Here is a 20682-nt window from a genome sequence, read left to right as displayed (position 1 = left end):
TGGGAGTCTACGTGCAGCTATATATGTGGTTGACTCTAACTGGGATTGGGCAGCTCAGAGAGCTTACATTACGTAGATAGTATCTTCGATTGGTAACTAAGTCCCTTGTGCAAAGGCTTGTCATACCAATCAATCCTTACAAAAATATAAAACTATCAAAGAACACAATGGGCATGTAATCATCAGCAACACATCCCCATAGTTACATAGTATACTAAAAATATAATGATAAATGCATCCTCCATAATTGCCATGAAGTAGACAAGATGTCGATTTTGGAATGTTTGTTAAAGTTATTAAAATGTTTAGTGGCTGCAAGACCTTTTTTATCATATGGCACTGTTAAAGTGCTATCCCATAAGGACTGCTTTACTGCACAGATATACAAGTTATCAGCAGCACTAGTTCTGCAATGCACTTGGAGACAGACTAGAATGAGACCTGCCTGTCACAGGAAAATGATGTGCGGTGCCTCTTTAGTCTGTTTTTGCTTTTTACTTTGCTTGTACAATCCATGACGCGTGGCTGCCTGTGCTTCTGTTGTTGTCTTGGTACTGCTGCTATGTCTTTCTGCATGCCTCCTGGCTGTGGAAACTTTGTGTACAGTGCAGAAAACTCTGCACACTTTTCCTGTGGAGTTGGCAGAGAGCCCAGGGTTGCCCACAGTGCCAAGTAGGTAGTAATTCTGCTCTGCCGCATGGCGGAGGCAGAGTTTTAGCCAAACTGTGCAGTCCAAGTGGACCACGGAGTGGCAGGAGCTCCGTGAACTCCGCTGGCGTAACAGAGTTCACTGCCCACCATTAGTCACTACAATCTTGAGACCAATGGAGATTATCTCAAACACCTTTTTCAGGCCTACTGCAAATTCTACCAATAACCTACATTTAAGCCTACAATGACTGTTGGTAGGAATGAGTCTTCTATCCAAAGGCTCAAGTGAAATGTTCAGGAGAGTAAAGCGTTAGAACCAAAGCATTATGGTTGCTGTCCTGTCTGGGGGTCACAGACATATCAATCATAATGGACCAGAATCTGATGTCCGGCAAGATGTAATCAATAAGGCTGGAACAGTGTGGACGATTGAACGGGTGACTCCCCTTTTTATCAGAATTCAAATCAAATCAAATCAGGTGTTTGTTAAGCGCGACTACTCACCCGTAAGGGTCTCAAGGCACTGGGGGTGTGGGGGGGGGGTCGCAGGTTCCAGTCCATCAAGGAGGGGGTCTGTCAAAGAGCCAGGTTTTGAGGTTTCTTGCGAAGAAGGGGAGTGATGTTATCTGTCTGAGGTGGAGCGGAAGGTCGTTCCAGGCTCTGGCCGAGAATTGGATCTCCCATTACAGGCTCGAAGACCATTGCTAAGTGTGAAAGCAATTAATTTAAGCAGCATATCATCTCTTGACCGGGGGAGTGTAAGACTTGGGACTGCTCAAGCTTGGTCCTACTTACTGTTGAGAACCTCAAAGGACATGTACAGCGGCTCAAGTCTACAATTAAAATGACTTACTACTAATTTAAAATAATCAACAGGTATGTCAGCCATATGTGAGCCAACCAGATCAATAACTTGCAATTTGGCACCTTTAACTCCATGCCTGCAATAAATGTTATATAAAAAATAAATCTCACCAAGAGAAAATGTCGAACTAATACACTGGACATCTGAGCAGCCCAAATCTATATCTTTAATCGTGCAGTGCTGGATGGTTTTGATCCAAATTGATAATTCCCCAAGGGTCTACTCTTCCCTAAGGAGGTTGCAGCCAATTAGAGATTTATGTAGCCTGTACGGAACTGTGGGACAAGAGACTAAGTCTCCTGGAACAGGAAAATGTCAAATGTGTCAATTAACAAACCCCATTCAGGGCAGGAAAGTTTGGACGCCAATCCTGCCACTTTCCATAAAGATGTGGAGAGTTGGAAAAAAGATGTGGGTTCACTAGAATGAGCAGTACTTGGCACTGCAGAGAATTTAGGGAGCAGCCCACCAGTAGCAGGAGGGAAGATGAAAACTCCGGGAGAAACGGTGTCAGGACTTGCAGGATTGGTAAAGGATGGCCCCACAGTGATGGAATGTACTTTAGGAATAGGCACTACCCACACCTCCTCTGGCCCATTAACAGGTGCATCACTGTCATATGTGGTTAACATTGGGCATCAATCTATACCATCCAGATTTGACAGGTGGAAGAATATATTGGAAATAGAAAATGAAAGCCCATCAAAGACATCAGCCACTGTAGGCAAAGCCTCCACACCTTGCCTGAGCTGTAGATGTTTTAAAATAAACCTAGGGGGATGAGGTCAAAGGTGGCTCTCGTTGAGTGAGCCCTAGCACCACTCTTAACCAAGCGTTGAGCCTGCCCTTGGTATCTACAATTAATAATCCCACAAATCCTCGCTGACGTTTTTGGGCATGGGAATACCAATCCACCCTCCCTACTTGCAAAATATCAATCATATTCAGAGATTTTGAAATCCGTATGTTGGGTCAGGCAGTGACAACCTTATTTTTAAGTTTACGATTCCTCCCAGAACAGTTTGGGTCAGTACTCCAGTCATTATAGCCACATAGTGGCAGCAATCCAGAGGGAGATTCAACTGAGGTTGATAGGGAGGTGGTTGGACCTGAAGGTTGCACCCCTGTAGGTGCAATGTATTCACAGCTACAGGATCTGCCAGTTGCCTACTTAGGCCTCCTTCACATCCCTCACCAAACTGCTGGGGACATGAGACACCTGGGACTTGTGAGGATGAGCAGTGTCCTTCATTAACAGATAACCTTAAGTGGGGTTACTGGGGACTAACACTACGGATAGTGGCTAGTGTCTTGGGCTGAATGGTACTTGCTGAAATGTTAAAATATTTCCAGATAAGATCAACTGGCTGATGGTATTTTCCAAAGAGCAGACATTGTCCACCAAAGGAGACACACAGGCATACAACAGAGTCTTAAATGTGTCCAGAATACTGTCCCAGAGAGTAGTAAGAGGCACACAGTCCCCATCATTAGCCTCGGTTGGACCCTGCCCAGGCTGCAATAGAAGGGAATCTGCTGGCTCAATATGTCCGTTGCTTGGCCTGCGACTAGTTAGTGTTTTAAGATGTACCCCTTACTTGGTTTTATGCTTTCTTTTGGTAATGGGTTGTTTGTCACTGGGATTCGTAAGATCACAATTACAAGCTGGAAACATAAGAGACAAGGGAACTGGGTACTGCAGCTACAACAGGCGAGGGGCCCTGGTTGCCTGATGGAACTTCACTGGTTGGGCTTGTGAATGGCCTTACTGGGATCTCAAAAAGCCAGCCAGGGTCCACCCCCAGGTCCAAAGAAAGACTCCTCTTGGCTAAGTCTATTTCTTTGGTGATTACACCAACTGCAAGTGGCAACTTTTTTGGATTAACTATATTTCTGCCCCCTGGTAACTTCTCACAATCACAATCATATGATAAAAACAATATCAGCAATAGAAACAGGCCCACTAAATCCAACAGTCAGGAGAGATGGCCAAGCCCATGCTCTTCGTCTGGGTATGCAGGCCCACCCCCTCTTCCTGCACCCCCACCAGACAGGAGTCCCTGTAATTGAATTAGGAGAGGGGCTGGAAGGTGGGTGTAGGGAAAAGTAAGTCACACCTGTGGGTTGGGTTAGCCACACCTGAACCTCCAGGAGAGATTTTCTCGATGTTGATTTTTGTGCTTTCTGGGACAAACATGTGCCACACTTCTAAGGAACTTGTCATCACAGAGGGTGGCACCCTGCACCCCATTGTTCAGTGATCCCCATGGGCTTGCCAGCCCATAAACAAGGATAAATATAGGAAAGCTGTTCAGCAACTCAGTTCCCTGCCTGGAAAGAAGAAAAACGGCTGCCCTGCTGAACCCCTGGTCTGCTCCAAAGAGGACTGCACTCATAAGGACTGCACCTGCTGCACACTCTGGGCAACACAAAAGAGGACTTTGACTTGCTTAAAAGTTTGAGGAATCGACGCCATGAAAGCAACATGTACAAAAGAGCTTCAAGAAGTCAACTGCATCAACTCCACCAAGAAGAGCCCAGCTTACCTGCATCCAGTGGACATTTAAGGATTTGACTAGGTGCACTGTGGGCTTTGTAGTCCCAACTCTACAAAGGGAAACTTAGAGCTTATGGAACCTTATCTGGTGTTGTGGACACTTTAAGAACCCAAATGGACCTTCTGGAAGAAGATCCAGAAGTTTGGAATAATTTGGGGAATTTTTGGCAAAAAGCCCCATAAGTTAACCAACCCATCGTTGGGAGTCAAGTTGGGCGGCTTCCAACCGCAACTCGGCCTGAACTTCGGGTTTGCCGTCTTGAAAGCTCTGGAGCTTTTTACCATCAATGATGAGAACCAAGACTTACAGGTATTACCAAGGAATCGTGCTGAAGCATCCCGCTGGCATCAAGGAAACTCAGTTGACGTTGAGAAAAAAAGAACCAAAAAAGTCACTAATTGTGAAGTTAAAATTTTGACCAGCCCCAACCACCCAATCATACCTGACCCTCGCTCCATCGTGGTCGGCCTGAAACTTTGGCTTGGTGCCAGTTAATCAAGACCCAATGTCCCCGGTTGGCACTTTATGCTTTTAAGCGCTAAAAAGCTATTTTTTCATTTAATCTTTATAAATTCATATCTCTAGTCCCCTACATTGTATTTTTGTCATGATAGTGTCATTTTAATCCTACAAATATTTCCTATTTTCATAAATTGGTGTTGGATTTTTATCGTGTTATGTGACTTACTTATATACATTTAAACGCTTTACACACCTGTCTTCTAAGTATAGCCTGACTGCTCATCAATCAAGCTACCGTGGGTTGAGCAAGGATTCATATATTGATACTTGACTGGACCTCATTTATGATTGTACTGTTATTATTAGCTGTAGGTACCGACCTCCGCTTGCTAATAAATCACCTTCCAACAGTTTCTTCCTCTTTACAGACTTATCTTATTAATCAGTAGTTGCTGACTCTTCCATCATCATATTGCAATTACTGGAGTACTTTTTCACTGATTTTCCTCAGGGTTCTCTTTGCATTATTTTTCATACCATTGTGGGTGGCTAAATTGGTGCATTTAGCTTCTTTGCAGTATTCATTTAGACTGTATCTATTAAACTACTAAAGTTTTCCAATCTCAGCAAAACAGAGACAATGGTAAACTGGGATGCAGTTTTTATTGATGTGTTGTGTTTTAGGATGTATCCTGTGTGCATTTAAATCCAGGAGCACATACTAACATAATACATAAGGCACACATTAAAAGGCAGGAAGTAAAGCTGTTCTTTCCATCATCATAAATAATAAGTCATGGCATGCCTTTTTTGTTTTAGGTTCTGTAACCTGTGCTGTAGATATGTTTAGTTGTCCAGGGTCACATGCATGTGTTCCTAAGAACTGGCTTTGCGATGGAGAAAGAGACTGCCCTAATGGAAGTGACGAGTTATCTACAGCTGGCTGCGGTATGAATTTCTATTTCAATGTTCCATACAATATTGGTGTTCTGTGCATACTGTATTTATTTTACCTAAGTTTTCACTTGTGTTTGGCAGAACAATATTTTCACTGATAATTATATAAGCTAAACCTAAATATGGGCAACTCATTGCAAAAAGTATTTAATACTGCTACAGTGACCCAGAAATGACATACCTATTTCTCAATCTAGTTTCTTCTATGAACACCATGATCACTGGTGAATAAATCAATCTTTATTTAGAGCAAGAGGCTTTACAGATTTACGACATTGCATACATGCTTCATTTCATTGCCAGAACCCACTGGATATTCTTCTCTGACCATGCTTTCCTCTAGTTTTCCATATCTGATATATCGAACAATAAGACATTACCAAAAGTATCCCAATGCATCTTTTACCACATAAAGTTGAGAAATTTGGTTTTGGAAGACCCCAGAGCATGTAGAAGTGGCTGTTCTATCACATATGGTCACCTGGTGCCCCACTACTGCAGACCATTAAATGGGTAAGCAAGTACAATTTTCAGCACTTAACTGTCAAGGTACTTAGCGCAATTCAAGGCTGACTCAGGGAAGCCAGTTGGTTAGAATCTCAGAATGATGCATCAAATATTAGGAAATAAATCTTTGTCTAGTAGGTGCCTTTTTCTTTAAAAATTAAATGTTCTTTAATACACATACTACTAAATACTACTCACAAAATCACAAATATTTACAAACTGGCAGTTGGAAACAAATTGTAATCACCTTTAAAGTAGATCTCACAAACAAACTGAGGTGAGTGTCATGTATCTAAATAAAATGTGGCAGAGGAAAACCATCCAGTTCAATCCAGAATTGATGTCGTTGTTTTGAGTTATCTTGAAATTGTACAACAGCAGACAATTATCTGTAAAGCAGCAGCAAGCACAAATACCAAACTATACGAAGATAGTCACTGTTAACAAGCCAAGTCGGTTGGCTGGGACTAGATGTGCTTAAAGTCAAATCCGGTCTAAATCCTATGTTAGCTTTCATACTCTAAACCTACTGGCCTTAGCATAAAAGCTGAAGTCCTCCACAAAACAGGAGGCTGGGAGCCCAGGGGAGATTAAACAAGAGGCTCAGCCACAGTCCAGACCCTGCAGCCACCCCAAGACACACATGGCTGAAGACTGTGCACGGTGGGGGTTTGGGAGCTCGGAGGGGATTGTGCACAGATCCTGCAGCCTACCCAATGCTTTGCATGGTCAAATGCTGCCTACACCAAGTGACTGTGAGGCCATGGGCGTGGTGGGTGTTGGCCGACTGTTGGTGGGTTGGACGCAGGCCACATCAGAGGCCAGTCACTTCTCCCTACTTTCTGTTGCATATAGCCAAAAGCGGTGAACAGCAGGGCTTTGGCCTACTATAAGGTGTTATTGGCATCCTTTGTTAGCATCAATAGCAGGATCAAGTTATAAAAAATCTGCCTAGTCTGCTCCACAGGCCTGCCACCTTGTTGTGGCAAAGACTGCAGTGCATTATGATACAGTAGTGCTGAAACCCTCTGCTTCAAAATGGTCTCCGTTTTGAGTGTGTGCCTTCAGGCCACTAAAAGGACCATTTAGACCATTGCACAGAACAGTCCACCCTTTTGTGGGAACCCTGTATGGAGGGAATCCCTGTGCTGTGAAGGGATCTACCACTGTTGCAGCTCTATTCACATCACTGACATTTTGGCCATTGCATGCCATTTTTAAAGTGTGTGATCAGCAAACCTTTTTTGTATTAATTATATAAACTCCCGAATTGTGAGTTTGATTTTGCTAAGTGCCCATTATAGATTTTTCTATGTTTCTCATGTGGCGTTTTGTTGTGCCTTCTATAATAAAATGTAAAAGAAGCATCCAATGGATTTTCATATCACACATTGATATACTATATCCTTAGTTTCCCCTGGAATAGTCAGAGCAGAGGTATGATGTGTAAGACCTTTAGTATGCAAGCATATTCTTGTGGGGTTCACCATTATTGGCCTACCTGTACATCATACAATTTCTTTCTTTTCCTATGTATATAGAAAACACTATGAGCATCATAACGAACCAACAGTATAATCCCTTTCTCATAAACAAGCTACCCTCTTTGACTCTGTAGTGTGGTCTGCTGCCTTTAGGCTAGGTCAGCACAATACATATACCATCTGCATACAGCCATACATACACCACCAAGAGTTTTTTTTCTTCATAAATAGACACTGACTTCAGCTGTTATATGTGTTTACTGTTTATCTGTGCCACCTAAGAAGAGGACATAGTTTGTAAGCAAAAAGAAGCAATCTCGTAATGAAATGGCCTCAGAAAAGTGGAAGGAGGCCTCAAGTTCATAGCTTGCCCACAATGGCTCTCATAATCTTTCAAAATAACCAAATCTTATGTCCAAGTTGGAGGCCCACAAGGCTTTTGAACTAGAAAGGTTTGAACAAAGTATAACCCTCTCAGCTCAGGCAGAACCCCCCGCAGAAGGCCAGGTCACTGAATAGTGACTGCATAGGCTACCAATCGCTTAACACAAGCCACCTGCCGCTGATTGCAAACACAAGTGCGCTCAGCTAGCCTTTACCACTTCCTGATGTTCCGGACCCGATATTAAGCTTGCTCCTTACCTATGGTCCCATTGCTTCAAAACCTCTGGAAACGGAGTCCGCATTGGGGCCGTACATGCTATGTATAAAGACATCTGGTCAGTCCCTGGGAAATAGGCATCCTGCAATCCACTAGACCATTGCATGCAGGGAAAACATGTTGAGAGTAAGAGTAAAAAAACGACCAGTTATAATGCCAGCAAAGATAGCACCATCTTGAAAGGACCCCTCAGGCCACAGTGAACCATGGGAAACATCATATCAATCCACGTAACCTGGTACACAACTGGCCCAGCGTTACAAACTACCTAATAATGGTGAATTGCAAAACTTATTTTCAGTGGGTGTTAAAGTTTTGAATACAATGGGTGATAGCCTAAGGGGATTTTTCATTGTTATTCATAAGAATCTTGGTCAATATGGACTGCCACATTAATCAACAGATGCAGAATGTGTAAAACCTTTTGATGCACAGCCCCCTTATCTAACAAGTCAATATTGATAGCAGTTTAACTGCAAAACACCCTAGGTTTAAAACATTCAATGCAAGGGCATTGTGAAAAAAAGGTACAAGTGAAAAGAGCTGTCACCATGCACATGGGATAGTGGTGAAAACATCACACAAGACTTTCCACATACCAACAAAATTCAAAGCTGCAATAGGTCTCATTGTTATGTTTGATACCTTCAGCTAATCCTGACTTTTTGCCCAAATACACTTTATTGCTGAGGTTTTTGAGCCTAGGGCTACAATGTCAACAGCAAAACTGTGAGTCCCAGAATACTGTGAGTCCCTGACCTTGTTAAAAGGTTAGGACTTAAAGTGAGACATTTGCCATGGGGACACTTGGCAGCTATGAATGCCCACACAGCAGCAGCACCACCCTAATGTGGTCAGACAAGGAGTGCAGAAAAATAGCGATGAACATGCTTAAAATATCAGGTTTTAGGTGGCTTAGAATGCAGAACTGCCAATTAATCCGTATTTAAAAATAGTTTGTGTATTAAAAAAATTTAACCTGGCACTCTTCACATTTTAATCCATTATTTGTCCTGTAAACCCAACAGAGCCCTTTCACAGTAAGTTAGAGGTAATGAAATGTGAGAGAAGGTAATGCGATGTGAGTGTGAGTGAGAGTGATATACACAGACTTTCCATGCTTTAAACAGTTTACCAGGAGTCCACCGTATGCGCTAACAATGGGAAGACCCTGCATTACGTCTGCTTTAAATTAAATAGGTGCTTTATAACAATTAGTGTAACATGTTTTGTGACCACTGTAAAATACAGTTTTGTGTATTTTGGAGTTAGGAAGCTGAATAAACACTGTCAAAAAGTAATTTCAAAAGTGTTGGAAGATGCTGAGAAAGCATCACTGGAATCCACAATAAATAAACACTGATAACAGCCTAAAAATGCTTTATATACTGCCAGAATGTCAGTGTTTTGTGATTTCAGAACACATTGTCAGACTGACAGCATATAAAATGTCAGTGAAACTCACTGGAAGTTTTGTCAGTTACTGTGCTCTGGGTTGCTTTTGTTAGCATATTTTGTTCATCTTCAAGGTTAGACTAGTTATGTTGATGTAAATCTTGGAATCTTACATAACTTATGATTACGAAGAGTAGAAGAGGGAGACATTTACAAGTAGTAGGAATAAATAGGCCCTAATTTTAGGCTTGGTGGGATTCTACAACGTTTTTCCCGGAAACCATCGGACAAGGTCATTGAATAGAATTCGGTCTATTATGGGTTAGACCCTTCAGAATGGAAATTAACTGTTCGGACACTGAGTTACGGTATTGAATCATGTGTGATATTCACAATTTAGAGGGGTTTAGCTCTTCCATTTACTATCTGCTCTGAACAGCGGGCAAATGGGAGAATTAGCTTTCCTGCAGGGTTGTGGTGCATGGAGGGGTGCTGGAAGTGTAGTGGAGGGAAAGGGAGAATAGTTTTGGCAGTGGGGAGCATTGCATGCTCGCTGTTTGTCAAAGAACAAAATCTTGGCGAGAACCTGGAGGCAGAGGACAACGCTTGGGTGCTATTGCAGCCAAAGCTATGTGTGATTTTCAGTGTTAGAATGTCTGACCAGTAAATTTTGGTCTGGTGTTCCCACACCTGGGAAAACTAGGTGCCGAAACTCCTAGACATTCGTGATCAGGCAGAGAGGTATCCCACTTCTACATACTGCTCGCCTGACTCATGATCAGACCCATAGCACGTTGAAGATTTATAGCATTTGCATTCTGGCTCCAGGCTCCTTACATATTGCATGTTCGGTGTCAGTGCTCAGTAGAATATTCATTTACAAGGTTTATGTGTGCATGTTTCAACTTTCTGAACTTTTCTGGAGATAAGTAGTTCGACTCAACTGTTAAGAATGTGCTCATTACTTTTATCCTGTATGTCCACACATTAGCTGATATGATGAATAATTTAAGAACACCACTTTAAACCTATGTGGCTGGCACTATGACCCTGGTTCACTTAGGAAACTGCAAAGCAACAGTATAGACATCATGCTAGGCCTCACATTTGTGTAGGAAAGAATGAGGAGAAACAACATCAAACTCAATGGCTTGAACACTGAAATGGTTTGCTTCTGCAAGTTTACCCTGCAGTATCTTCCATTCTTTTGACCAGTGCCATTGGAGGATTGTCTCATCCTAGGTCTCACTGCTAGAAACTTCATCCAGTCAATCACCATGCTAATGTATTGCCACAGAGGGCAGACTACCACTTGAATACACTGATTAATGTGGTAAAGCCACACCAATATTACATTTCATCTCAAAGGTGACCACATAGTGTAGTATCCTGCTTTTGTATTGTAATGTATTTTACTCCACCTGTTCAGCCCATTGCCTGTGTTCTAATCTTAATAGAATGTTGGAGTCTGATGAGCCTCGGAATGTTGGGTCTCAGGGATGTGAACTGACAGTTGGACATGGGCTGAGCAGCATACAGGCTGCTCCTGGTGGGGCTTTGTTATACAACTTAACTACTTGATGTTCTGAACTTTACTACCTGTTATCTTCTTGAATAAAACACCCTTAATTACTACTTCCTGCGTGGACCTCCTCACTACATTTGATGGCGACGAGTTGGTGAAAAAAGCGGATCTAATGTACCTGACGAACACAGGTGGACCTGGATGGCGCAATCTACAGAAACTATTGTGGTAAATAAAATTCCTTTACCGGGACTTAATTTGATACAGAAACATAATAAAATAGCTCAGTAAAATGAGAGGCAGAATCCGTGGTATTAGAGGTTCGGAATGGGCTTTATTCCAATGATCGATTATAATCGGTTGCTCCAAGTTCCATCACCACGGAGGTTCAGGAAGTGAAGTACATACTTTATTGACAGGAAATGACTTTTATAGAACATACATTACAATGAAGCGAATACGGTAGGCGTAACAATTGATAAGGAAAATGACGATTCATATGCGTAACCGAAAATGGGTGTAACAAGGAGTAAAAAGGAACATAATTGGTTATGATGTCATATATAGGTGGATCTATAAGATAATACTTGGCATAGATGCGCGCGCAGCAGCATGACGTGTGATTGACGTGCAACTAGGGGGTGAAGGGGACTTGACGTTTAGCTCTACATGTGGAGACGAAAAGTCTGGGGGGTCAAGTCAACCTAATCCCAAATCATATCTAACATCCTATGTTTAAAGAACTATGTTATCCACAAAAGAAGGACTCTCGGACAGAATCTATTCTATACTGACTGTGCGTGCGTGTACAAGCGTCTAAGTGTCTACACTAGATGCGAGGGCAGGAATCTTCCATAGTAACAGGACTATGAATTTCTTGTATAAAGACAGAGAAGCCGGGCCTTTTGCTCGGTAGCTGGAAGAATGTTTACTTAAACTACTAGGCAGGAATGCATTGGCTGAGGGGGAAGCAGATAACTCGAAGGTGAAATACAGTTCTTGGCAGAGAATAGGCTGATGTCAGGCTTTGTGAGCCGCGCAGAGAACGAGACAAAGTTCATGGTCACAGTTGCAGGCTCAGACTGGAGTTTTCAGAAGCAGAAGGCAAGAAGAGTTTGATGACAGAATCAGGGCCTACTTGCCTGGACTGTAAAATGGCATAAGTGAACCATATAAAGCCGGTGGCCTTTCATACTTAGGAATGGAATATCCAGCCTATTCATGGCGGATCTGACAGAGGACATGTTAACGGTGGACGCACATGTGTTTGCGTCTTCATAACTGGAACTGGAGGGAACATACATGTACTTGTAACATGCACATAGAACCGTTGGGGTCCAAGATAGGGGACATAACCGACCAGAAAAATCCATATTTCCACATTCCCTCCTTGTCCCCTACTTGCCCGTCAAGAGATATCAATCTTCATCAATCCATTGATCTGTTCATATAGCATCATTTGTTCTTCTTTCTTCTTCCGGAATCTTGAATGAAAATCTTGATGTGGAATGCACGATGTGGCACACAGACCACAAATCGCTGGTCCACATTGTAGGCATAGACAGCAACTGAACAGTATGAGAAGGCCAATACCTAGGAAGGATAGAACTCTCCATCCCCAGGCTGATATCACACTCCAAAACCAACCGGACCAAGTCCAAGTGCCTGGATTCTGGTGTATCTGGCTTACAATCTTATGAAGGCGAGTTATAGCTTTATATACAGATGGCGAATTTTCTGGTATGAATACGCAGCAGCTTGATCCGATGACCCTACAAGCTCCGCCCCTATCAGCCAGGATGACGTCAAGGACAAGACGATTTTGAAGCACAACAATCCGCATAGCAGACTGCTCTTCTGTTAAATTGCCTAAGGCGGAAATAGTTTCATTCACTACTGCTTCAAGGGTTCTAGTTAATCTACGTATCAGCTTACTATTAGTAACAGTACCTATATAAGGAAAGATGCCTTTATTAAAATCTACATACTTGTCCCATGCCGTCTCAGTATAATCGACAATTGGGAGATCTCTCCGCTTTCTGTTGTGTACTAAATGAATATTTCTATAATAATCAGGAGGAGCTAGGAAAACAGGTGGCAAAAGGAATGCAATGTAGCAGGTACCATCCCAATCTAGAGGTAGACGCATATATGCAGTCTGACCACATATAAAGTAGGAGTGGCGAGAAGCTCTAAATGAAGATTTGCCTTGATCACTGAATTCTACTGTAGTAGCGCATTTACTATGGCCCATATGTATGGAACCAACTTTTCTTACACACAATTCACCTTTCGCTGGGAATACTGACATGGTGGGTAAAACTAGTTCAACTTCGGATTCGACATTTAGAATCATGAGATTAGGTGTAAAGTTACCTAATCCATATACTTCATTTTCTAGATCAGTTCCTGTTCCTTTGGGGCGACCCTCCTTGTCAGGGTAACAGACTTTGAATAAAACTAGGTTCAGATTTCCCCATACCCAATGGTCTTGGTAAACGGCTGTATCTGAGTCTATGGAATTCATTAAACTAAACCATGCTCCACAGGAGCCATTATGTGTAAACGGATGTGGGAAGAAAGGCAGAACTCCTTCATAATTCTGATAGGGAGGGAGTCGGCCACACACCCAACAATTAGTTGCATTACTAGTCTGATGGGAATGATGTAACATACTAATGAAAGTGTTATTGCGCAGCGCAAGTCTATAAGACAATTCATGCGGCGGTAGGTCACTAAAAGAATGTTCAGCAGTAACATTGTAAACGTTTCTGGCAATAGGGTAATATATGTGCAACAATATACTTGCAGTAATTATTAAAAGACTTAAGAAAAACAAGATTAATAATGTCACTATGCAATGGCTACGCAGTGATTTACAATACGCCTGTCGTTTCATCATTTTTCGCGACTGTCCATGATTCAGGTCTAGGCGATACATGTCGGAGACAGATTCAACCGCTTCACCTAGGAGAGGACTTAAACAATCAAATCGTCCGACGGCCTAGGCCTTAATTTTAGTTTATAAAGTTCTTTACTGTCGGCCTCAGCCAGAGGTAGTTTTGAGTCAATTGGTGAGGACACACGAGGTGGGCTGTTTACATCTGAAGGAAGTCCATGAAATTTCTTGATATGACTTGAATGCACCCATCCTTTCCTGCCCTCGATCTTCACGGCTGTCCTTGTGGTCAGCAGGACCAACTGGGGTGTCTTCCACCTGGGCTCCAGCTGAGTCTTTCGGTCGAAATTCCTCACAAGGACGAGGTCCCCCGGAATTACGTCATGGGGTTTCACCTCAGTATTGTCGGGAAAGGCTGCAGCTACCTGTGAACGACAAGATTGTAGTGCAGACATCAAGGAAACCAAGTAATCTGTCAGCATATTACAGTCAATATCAGTTATTTTGCGTGGCATAGGCGTCCCCCACATATTTGGTGGTCTGCCGAAGATCACCTCATACGGGGATAGCCCTGTTCGAGAGTGTGCTACCATTCTTGTGTAAAAGAGTGCAACTGGTAGTGCTACTACCCAGTCGACACCTTTCTCCCTGCATATTTTGGACAATCTAATTTTCAGGGTCTGATTATGTCTTTCTACGAGACCTGCTGCCTCGGGGTGTCGGACACAGTGGAATTTCCACTGATATCCTAACAGAAGTGAAACATGTTTCATTAGTTCGGATGAGAACGGCTGGCCGTTATCTGAGTGAACAACACGTGGTAAACCGTATTGTGGGAAGAATTCTCGAACTAACTGTTTGGCAGTAGTCGGGGCAGTGTAATCTGAAACCGGGTATGCCTCCGTCCAACGGGACAGAGCGCAGACAACTACGAGAACATATTTGAATCCTCGACATCGTTCCATCTGGATATAATCCATCTGGAGTACTTCAAAAGGGTGATTAGGAGGATGAAATCCACCTTGTTCTACGGGAACACTTTTTCCTGGGTTGAACTGGCAACAGATCATACAGGTACGGACCTTTTGTTTGGCTGCTGCTCGTAAATGTTTATTAAACCAAATGTGTTGAATGCTATCTAGCATAGCTTTTTCTCCTAGATGCGCTGGACTATGTATAGTGTTAATTATAACTTGGACCATTGAATCAGGAAGGAACCACACAGATTTTTCCTTCATCATCCATCCTTGGTCCGTTTGGATCCCTCCTAATTCAGTCCATTTCTTTATTTCGTCTGGTGTAGCATGTGTCTGGATGTCAATTACGTCAAGAGTAGGATCTTTAACTGTCATACAATGTGTCGGCATCGGGACTATTGTCTTTGTCATGTCGGAGGTTTGAGTTTGAGCAGTCTGTTTAGCTGTTCTGTCGGCTAGATCATTGCCTTGAGAAATGATATCAGTAACCTTCGTATGAGCCTTACATTTCATAATTGATATTGCAGTGGGTAGATGTATTGCATCTAATAAGGCATGAATGAGGGGTCCGTGCTGAATGTGGGCACCGTGGGAAGTTAAATAACCTCTCTCTCGCCATAGCACGCCGAAGTCATGTACAACTCCGAATGCATAACGTGAATCAGTGTATATGTTGACTTTTTTATTTGTGGCTTGAATACAGGCTTGTGTTAGAGCGATGAGCTCTGCGGCTTGAGCTGACAAAGTATTTATGCGATTTGTTTCAATGACTTCAGTATCTGTTGTGACTGCGTAAGCAGCCACTAACTCTCCTGTATTTGTTCTCATACATGAACCATCTACGTACAATGTCAGGTCTGGATCTGACAATGGGACATCGGTTAAGTCTTGTCTAGGTTTCGTCGTTATAGTAATAACTTCAATACAGTCATGGGCTAGTGGGTCTGTTCCGGTTACTGGCAAAAGTGTGGCAGGATTCAATGTGTTACAGCGTCTGATTTCTATGTGTGGCTGAAACAATGTAAGTTCGTACCCTGTAAGTCGCGCTATAGTCAAGTGTTGTGTTTGCGTTCTATTTACAAGAACCTCTACTGCATGTGGTACTTGAACTGTCAATGGATGTCCTAACACTATGGCATCGCTTTGTCTGATTGCTAAAGCTGTCGCTGCCACTGATTTTAGGCATGCAGGCAAAGCCTGAGCTACGGGATCTAATGTACTAGAAAAATAAGCACATGGTTTGTGTGCTCCTGCTTGTTCCTGTGTGAGTACTGACAAGGCAGTACCTTCGCGTTCTGTAACAAAGAGTGTAAACTGTTTTCTGTAACATGGCGTTGCTAAAACAGGTGCTTGACATAAAGCTTTCTTTAGGCTTTCAAAAGCTTGCGTATGTTCCTGAGTCCAAGGGAGAACAGTCGATGTGGCTGCCTCCTGTGTTGTCAACTGAATGAGTGGTTTTGCTAGAAATGCATACTGAGGGATCCACTGCCTGCAATATGAAGTGAGGCCTATGAAAGCCCGCACCTCCTTTTGTGTCTTGGGTATTGGCATGCTGGCTATTAACTGAATGCGGTCGGATGTAAGCTGCCTTCCCTCCTTGGACAGCGAGTGTCCAAGATAAACAACTCGCTGGACACAGAATTGCAGCTTAGAAGGGGACACCTTGTGCCCCTTTTCGGCTAGGAATTGTAAAACTGTCAGTGATGCTTTTTCACATTCCGGTTCACTTCTCGCGGTGATCAACAGATCATCGACGTATTGAAGCAGAGCAGTGTTAACTGGCATGTGGATACTGTCGAGTTCTCGTTTCAGTGCTTGGCTATAGATGCTGGGGCTTTCTGTAAATCCTTGAGGTGCGCGTGAGAATTTAAAGCTACGTCCATTTAAACTAAATCCGAACAAATATTGGCTTTCCGGATCTATTGGGACGCTGAAAAAGGCATTCTTGAGATCGATTACAGTAAAGAATGTTGCTTCGGAATCAATAGCTGTCAGTAATGACGAGATATCTGGGACCACAGGAAATTGTGGCACAATGCATTTGTTTAATTCGCGCAGATCAATAACCAATCGATATACTGGCGGGGCCTTTGGATCTGTTCGTTTAAGAATCGGAATTATCGGTGAATTACATACATTGGAGTCTGTTTCTACAACTACTCCTTGGGTAATGAGCTCGTCAATGATTTGTAGTAAAGCCACTACAGCATCTGGTGGTAACTTGTATTGTCGCATTCGTGGTAGCACCACTCCTGCCTTTAATGTGACTCGATATGGTGTAATATTCATGCATCCAACATCAGTAGGGCCTTGTGCCCATAGATGTGTAGGTAAAGTCTGCAGTCGGGGATCCATGTCTCTAGACACATAATGACCTTTAAAATCACGTAAAAACAACCTTACTCCTTCCGGAGAACAACATATTATAGCTCCTAGAGCTTTCAGTGTCTTTATTCCTAACAGATTTTCTGGACATGATTTAGTAAGCAATAAATCTGTAGTTCGGGTCAAAGGTCCTATCGTAAGTGGGAGAGGCTGTGACACTTCATTAACAATAGGTTTTCCTGAAAAACCAAGGGAAATATTCTGTGAGCCTGAGAGGGGTGCCCCTGGAACTTCACTACGTTTTATTGTTGTTCGACTTGCCCCTGTATCGAGTAAAAATTTTCTGTCTTGGCCTAATAATTCACTATGTACATAAGGTCCTTCTTGATCTACAGGAATCTCGATAAGTGGTAAGTCAACTTCCCTCTCTAGGCTGGTTCATGCGTATCGTTGGTAATCAGGGTAGTCGTACTGTGCGGTCTGGTACAGTTGTCGTGTCGTGGTTTGTGTGGCAGCAACGGGCAGCGCTGGTGCAGCTGGCACAAACTGTATAGACTGTGGTGGAGCTGGCATGGACTGTGCATGCTGCGGAGCTCCTTGTTCATTCTGGTCCTGTCTAGGTGGCCGTGGTCTTTCTTGTGTTTTACCTATGCTGATATTATGTTTCAAAACTGGACAATCGTGTACGTAATGACCTGGCTTTTTACAATAATTGCATGTCCCTTTTACAGGTCCTGCTGAATCACCGGAATGTGTCATACCCTTCTTATGTCCTTCAGCTGGAACTGTCTGAGAAACTAGCATTTTCATTTTCGTGTCTTTCATGCGTCTGTGTTCATGTTCTTGTTCCTCTCTAATTCTATTGTGATGGTATTGTAACATTTGTAACATTTGTGATGGAGTGTTACCTTGCCAGGTACTCTCGAATTTTAATACTCTATTCTTTACTTGGGGTAGGGCATTTTCTACTAATTTTGTCACAAACAGATGTGGGTATGATTCGCTACTTGCTTTTATGCCACTATTTATACCAAAACATTTTTCAAATCGGGCATAGTAATCACTAGTGTCTTCATCTTGCTTCTGCTTACAGGCTGAAATTGTACCCCAATCTTCCTTTTTCGTAGTTAATAAACGTGGCAGTACCTGTACTAATAAACCTGGTAGTGCTTTAGTTTTATCCCCAAGTCCTGCTCCTGCAGTTCGGGCCTTTTCTTCTGCTTCTAATACTGACCATTCTATCTTTTGGTCTCCTACCTCCCACTCTTTTTCCCTGAGTTTCTCATAAATGCCAGCGGGCATCAATACCTTTAATATTGTCATAATGTCGGGATAGGTATACTCTCCCATGAGTAACATGTCTTTAATTTCTCGGTGAAAACCCGCTGGGTCTTTGTCATGACTGGGTACCACTTTCTTCATTTCTAACAATTCTATTTTCGATATGGGCGTATATACAAATACGCGTTTAAACTCATTGTCCTCGCCTTTTATTGGGTGTACTTCTCGTAAAGGATTCTGTCTATCCATGTAATACGTGGTTCTTTCCTTAATGGGTAATGAAACATGTTCTGAACATACAAAAAGAATGTACTGCTTTCTTGATTCTAGAATTTCTTTAATTAATTTAGTACCTGAACCTCTCCATCTATTCGTGAGCAATTCAGTCAATATGTCAGGCAAGGGACCAGGGTCCGAATGCTGACTCTGATATAGTATGAGGAGTTGTTGAATCATATAAATCCCAGCTAACCGCTGTTCATCTGGGGTGAGATTCAAAAATGTGCGTGCTACTGTATCATCACTATATTTTCCGGGACTGTCCACCCAATGGACAGCTGCCCTAGCTAAATCTTGTTCATCCATAGAATCGAGGAAATGATAACCCCTTCGTTCCCGGAGTAGTTTGTCGGCGGCTTGGAACGAATGCTCGTTAGACCTGATGTTAATTATAGGTATTTGGAAATTCCTGTTATTATCTGGACATATCGGACGTATCGGGTCAATAGGACATCTATTACTATTACAAGATCTTCCTTTACCTACATAGGCTATGGTGTCTGACTGTCCTGCGGGCAGTCCTGACCCTTCCTCCTCGTTTTGTTCGAACTCGTCTACCGCTAATCTTTCTTCGTGTAGGCGTTCTATTTCTTTACGGATCTTTCGGCACATGGCTATTATACAATTTTGTTTATCATGTCTACCTTCTGATATATTCTGGCTCCATCTGGTAAGAATTTGCATTGCTTCCGGGTCTACCCCGGTCGGTCTTGATTTCTGATCACACAATTTATGAGGAAACGTAACAGTTCCCCCTGTATCTCCACTTTCTGGTATTCCATAGCTCTGTTAATACATTCTGGATCTCGCCCTGTTTGGACAAAATGATATATTTTATCTAGATGGGCAGTCATTCCTGGTAACTTCCCTAAATACACTGCGGCTCGTCTAATACGTAATGATGCCAGGGTCATTTCGTCCTCTTTGCCGGGCACAGGATCATATCTACAATCTACAAGAAGTTCCTTAAGTGTACGGGAATTTATGAGTTTGGGGGTACGTGAATGTGCTGACTCTTGAAAAGGTAAGTTTATTTATCCTGGGTGGCGTAGAAAAAATGTTGCTAGCACCTCCCGCAGCCCCATCTGGGGTGTCGGGTGTGAAAGGATTCGTTGAACGTGACACAGCAACTATAGGTGTGGACACAGCTATAGAAGCAGCTGTAGGAACAGATGTAGAAACAGATGTGCTTGCCGGAACTTGTGACACGATCTGTTGCTGTAGGGATACTGGTACTGGGTCTTGGCGTTGAACCTCCCTGGTATGCGGTCTATGTGGGGCGGAATTAGCATATTCGGGAGCTGCGTCATCTAAATATGAGGAAAGAAAAACATCTTCTGCGGTTCTAGGATGCCCCTTAGGGTGTACCTTTATTGGGAATAATGGGGGTGGCAAGTCTTTCGGTATTTCTGGAGTAGCTTTAGGTAATCCTTCGGCCAGAAGGGGATACATACCATTCATAAGGGCATTTCTTTGTCTGTCTACTTGTTCTGATTTCACTCGGATCCCTTCCTCAATTAATAGATTTTCTCGAACTTTATTGGAATTCTCTTTACTCTTCTCTTCCTGTCTACGTGCTTTTTCTGTACGTCTATGAGATTCTTTACGCCATAACTCAACGGCATCTTTCTGTGACTGTCTGACTTTCCTTTTCCATAACTCTTCTTCTACTTTCATGATGCACTCTGCATCCCAGGTTCCCGCTGTGGGCCACCTCTGACTTTCTGGTAATTCCTTGGTGTAGTCTACCCATAAATCAAGAAATAATATAGCGTCTAAGCCATGTTTATGATACATGAAGTACCCTGGAGTGTCCCTAGGAGGAATAGGAACGGCTTCTTCGAGTACCCCTTTTC

General features: G+C 42.8%; 1 protein-coding gene across 1 annotated transcript in view; it reads left to right on the top strand.

Moving 5' to 3' along the window:
* LRP1B (LDL receptor related protein 1B) overlaps window positions 1-20682 on the top strand; it is a 3634433-nt gene that overhangs the window by 2942794 nt on the left and 670957 nt on the right. The window contains exon 52 of the mRNA XM_085647014.1: window positions 5356-5484. Within this exon, the coding sequence (XP_085503140.1) occupies window positions 5356-5484 (129 nt within the window). The remainder of the gene's footprint in view (window positions 1-5355; window positions 5485-20682) is intronic.

Source organism: Triturus cristatus, chromosome 3_2 (genome assembly GCF_964204655.1).
Source record: "Triturus cristatus chromosome 3_2, aTriCri1.1, whole genome shotgun sequence".
NCBI lineage: Eukaryota > Metazoa > Chordata > Amphibia > Caudata > Salamandridae > Triturus > Triturus cristatus.
The sequence above is the reverse complement of the archived record's forward strand: the minus strand, read 5'-3'. Positions and strand labels throughout refer to the sequence as shown.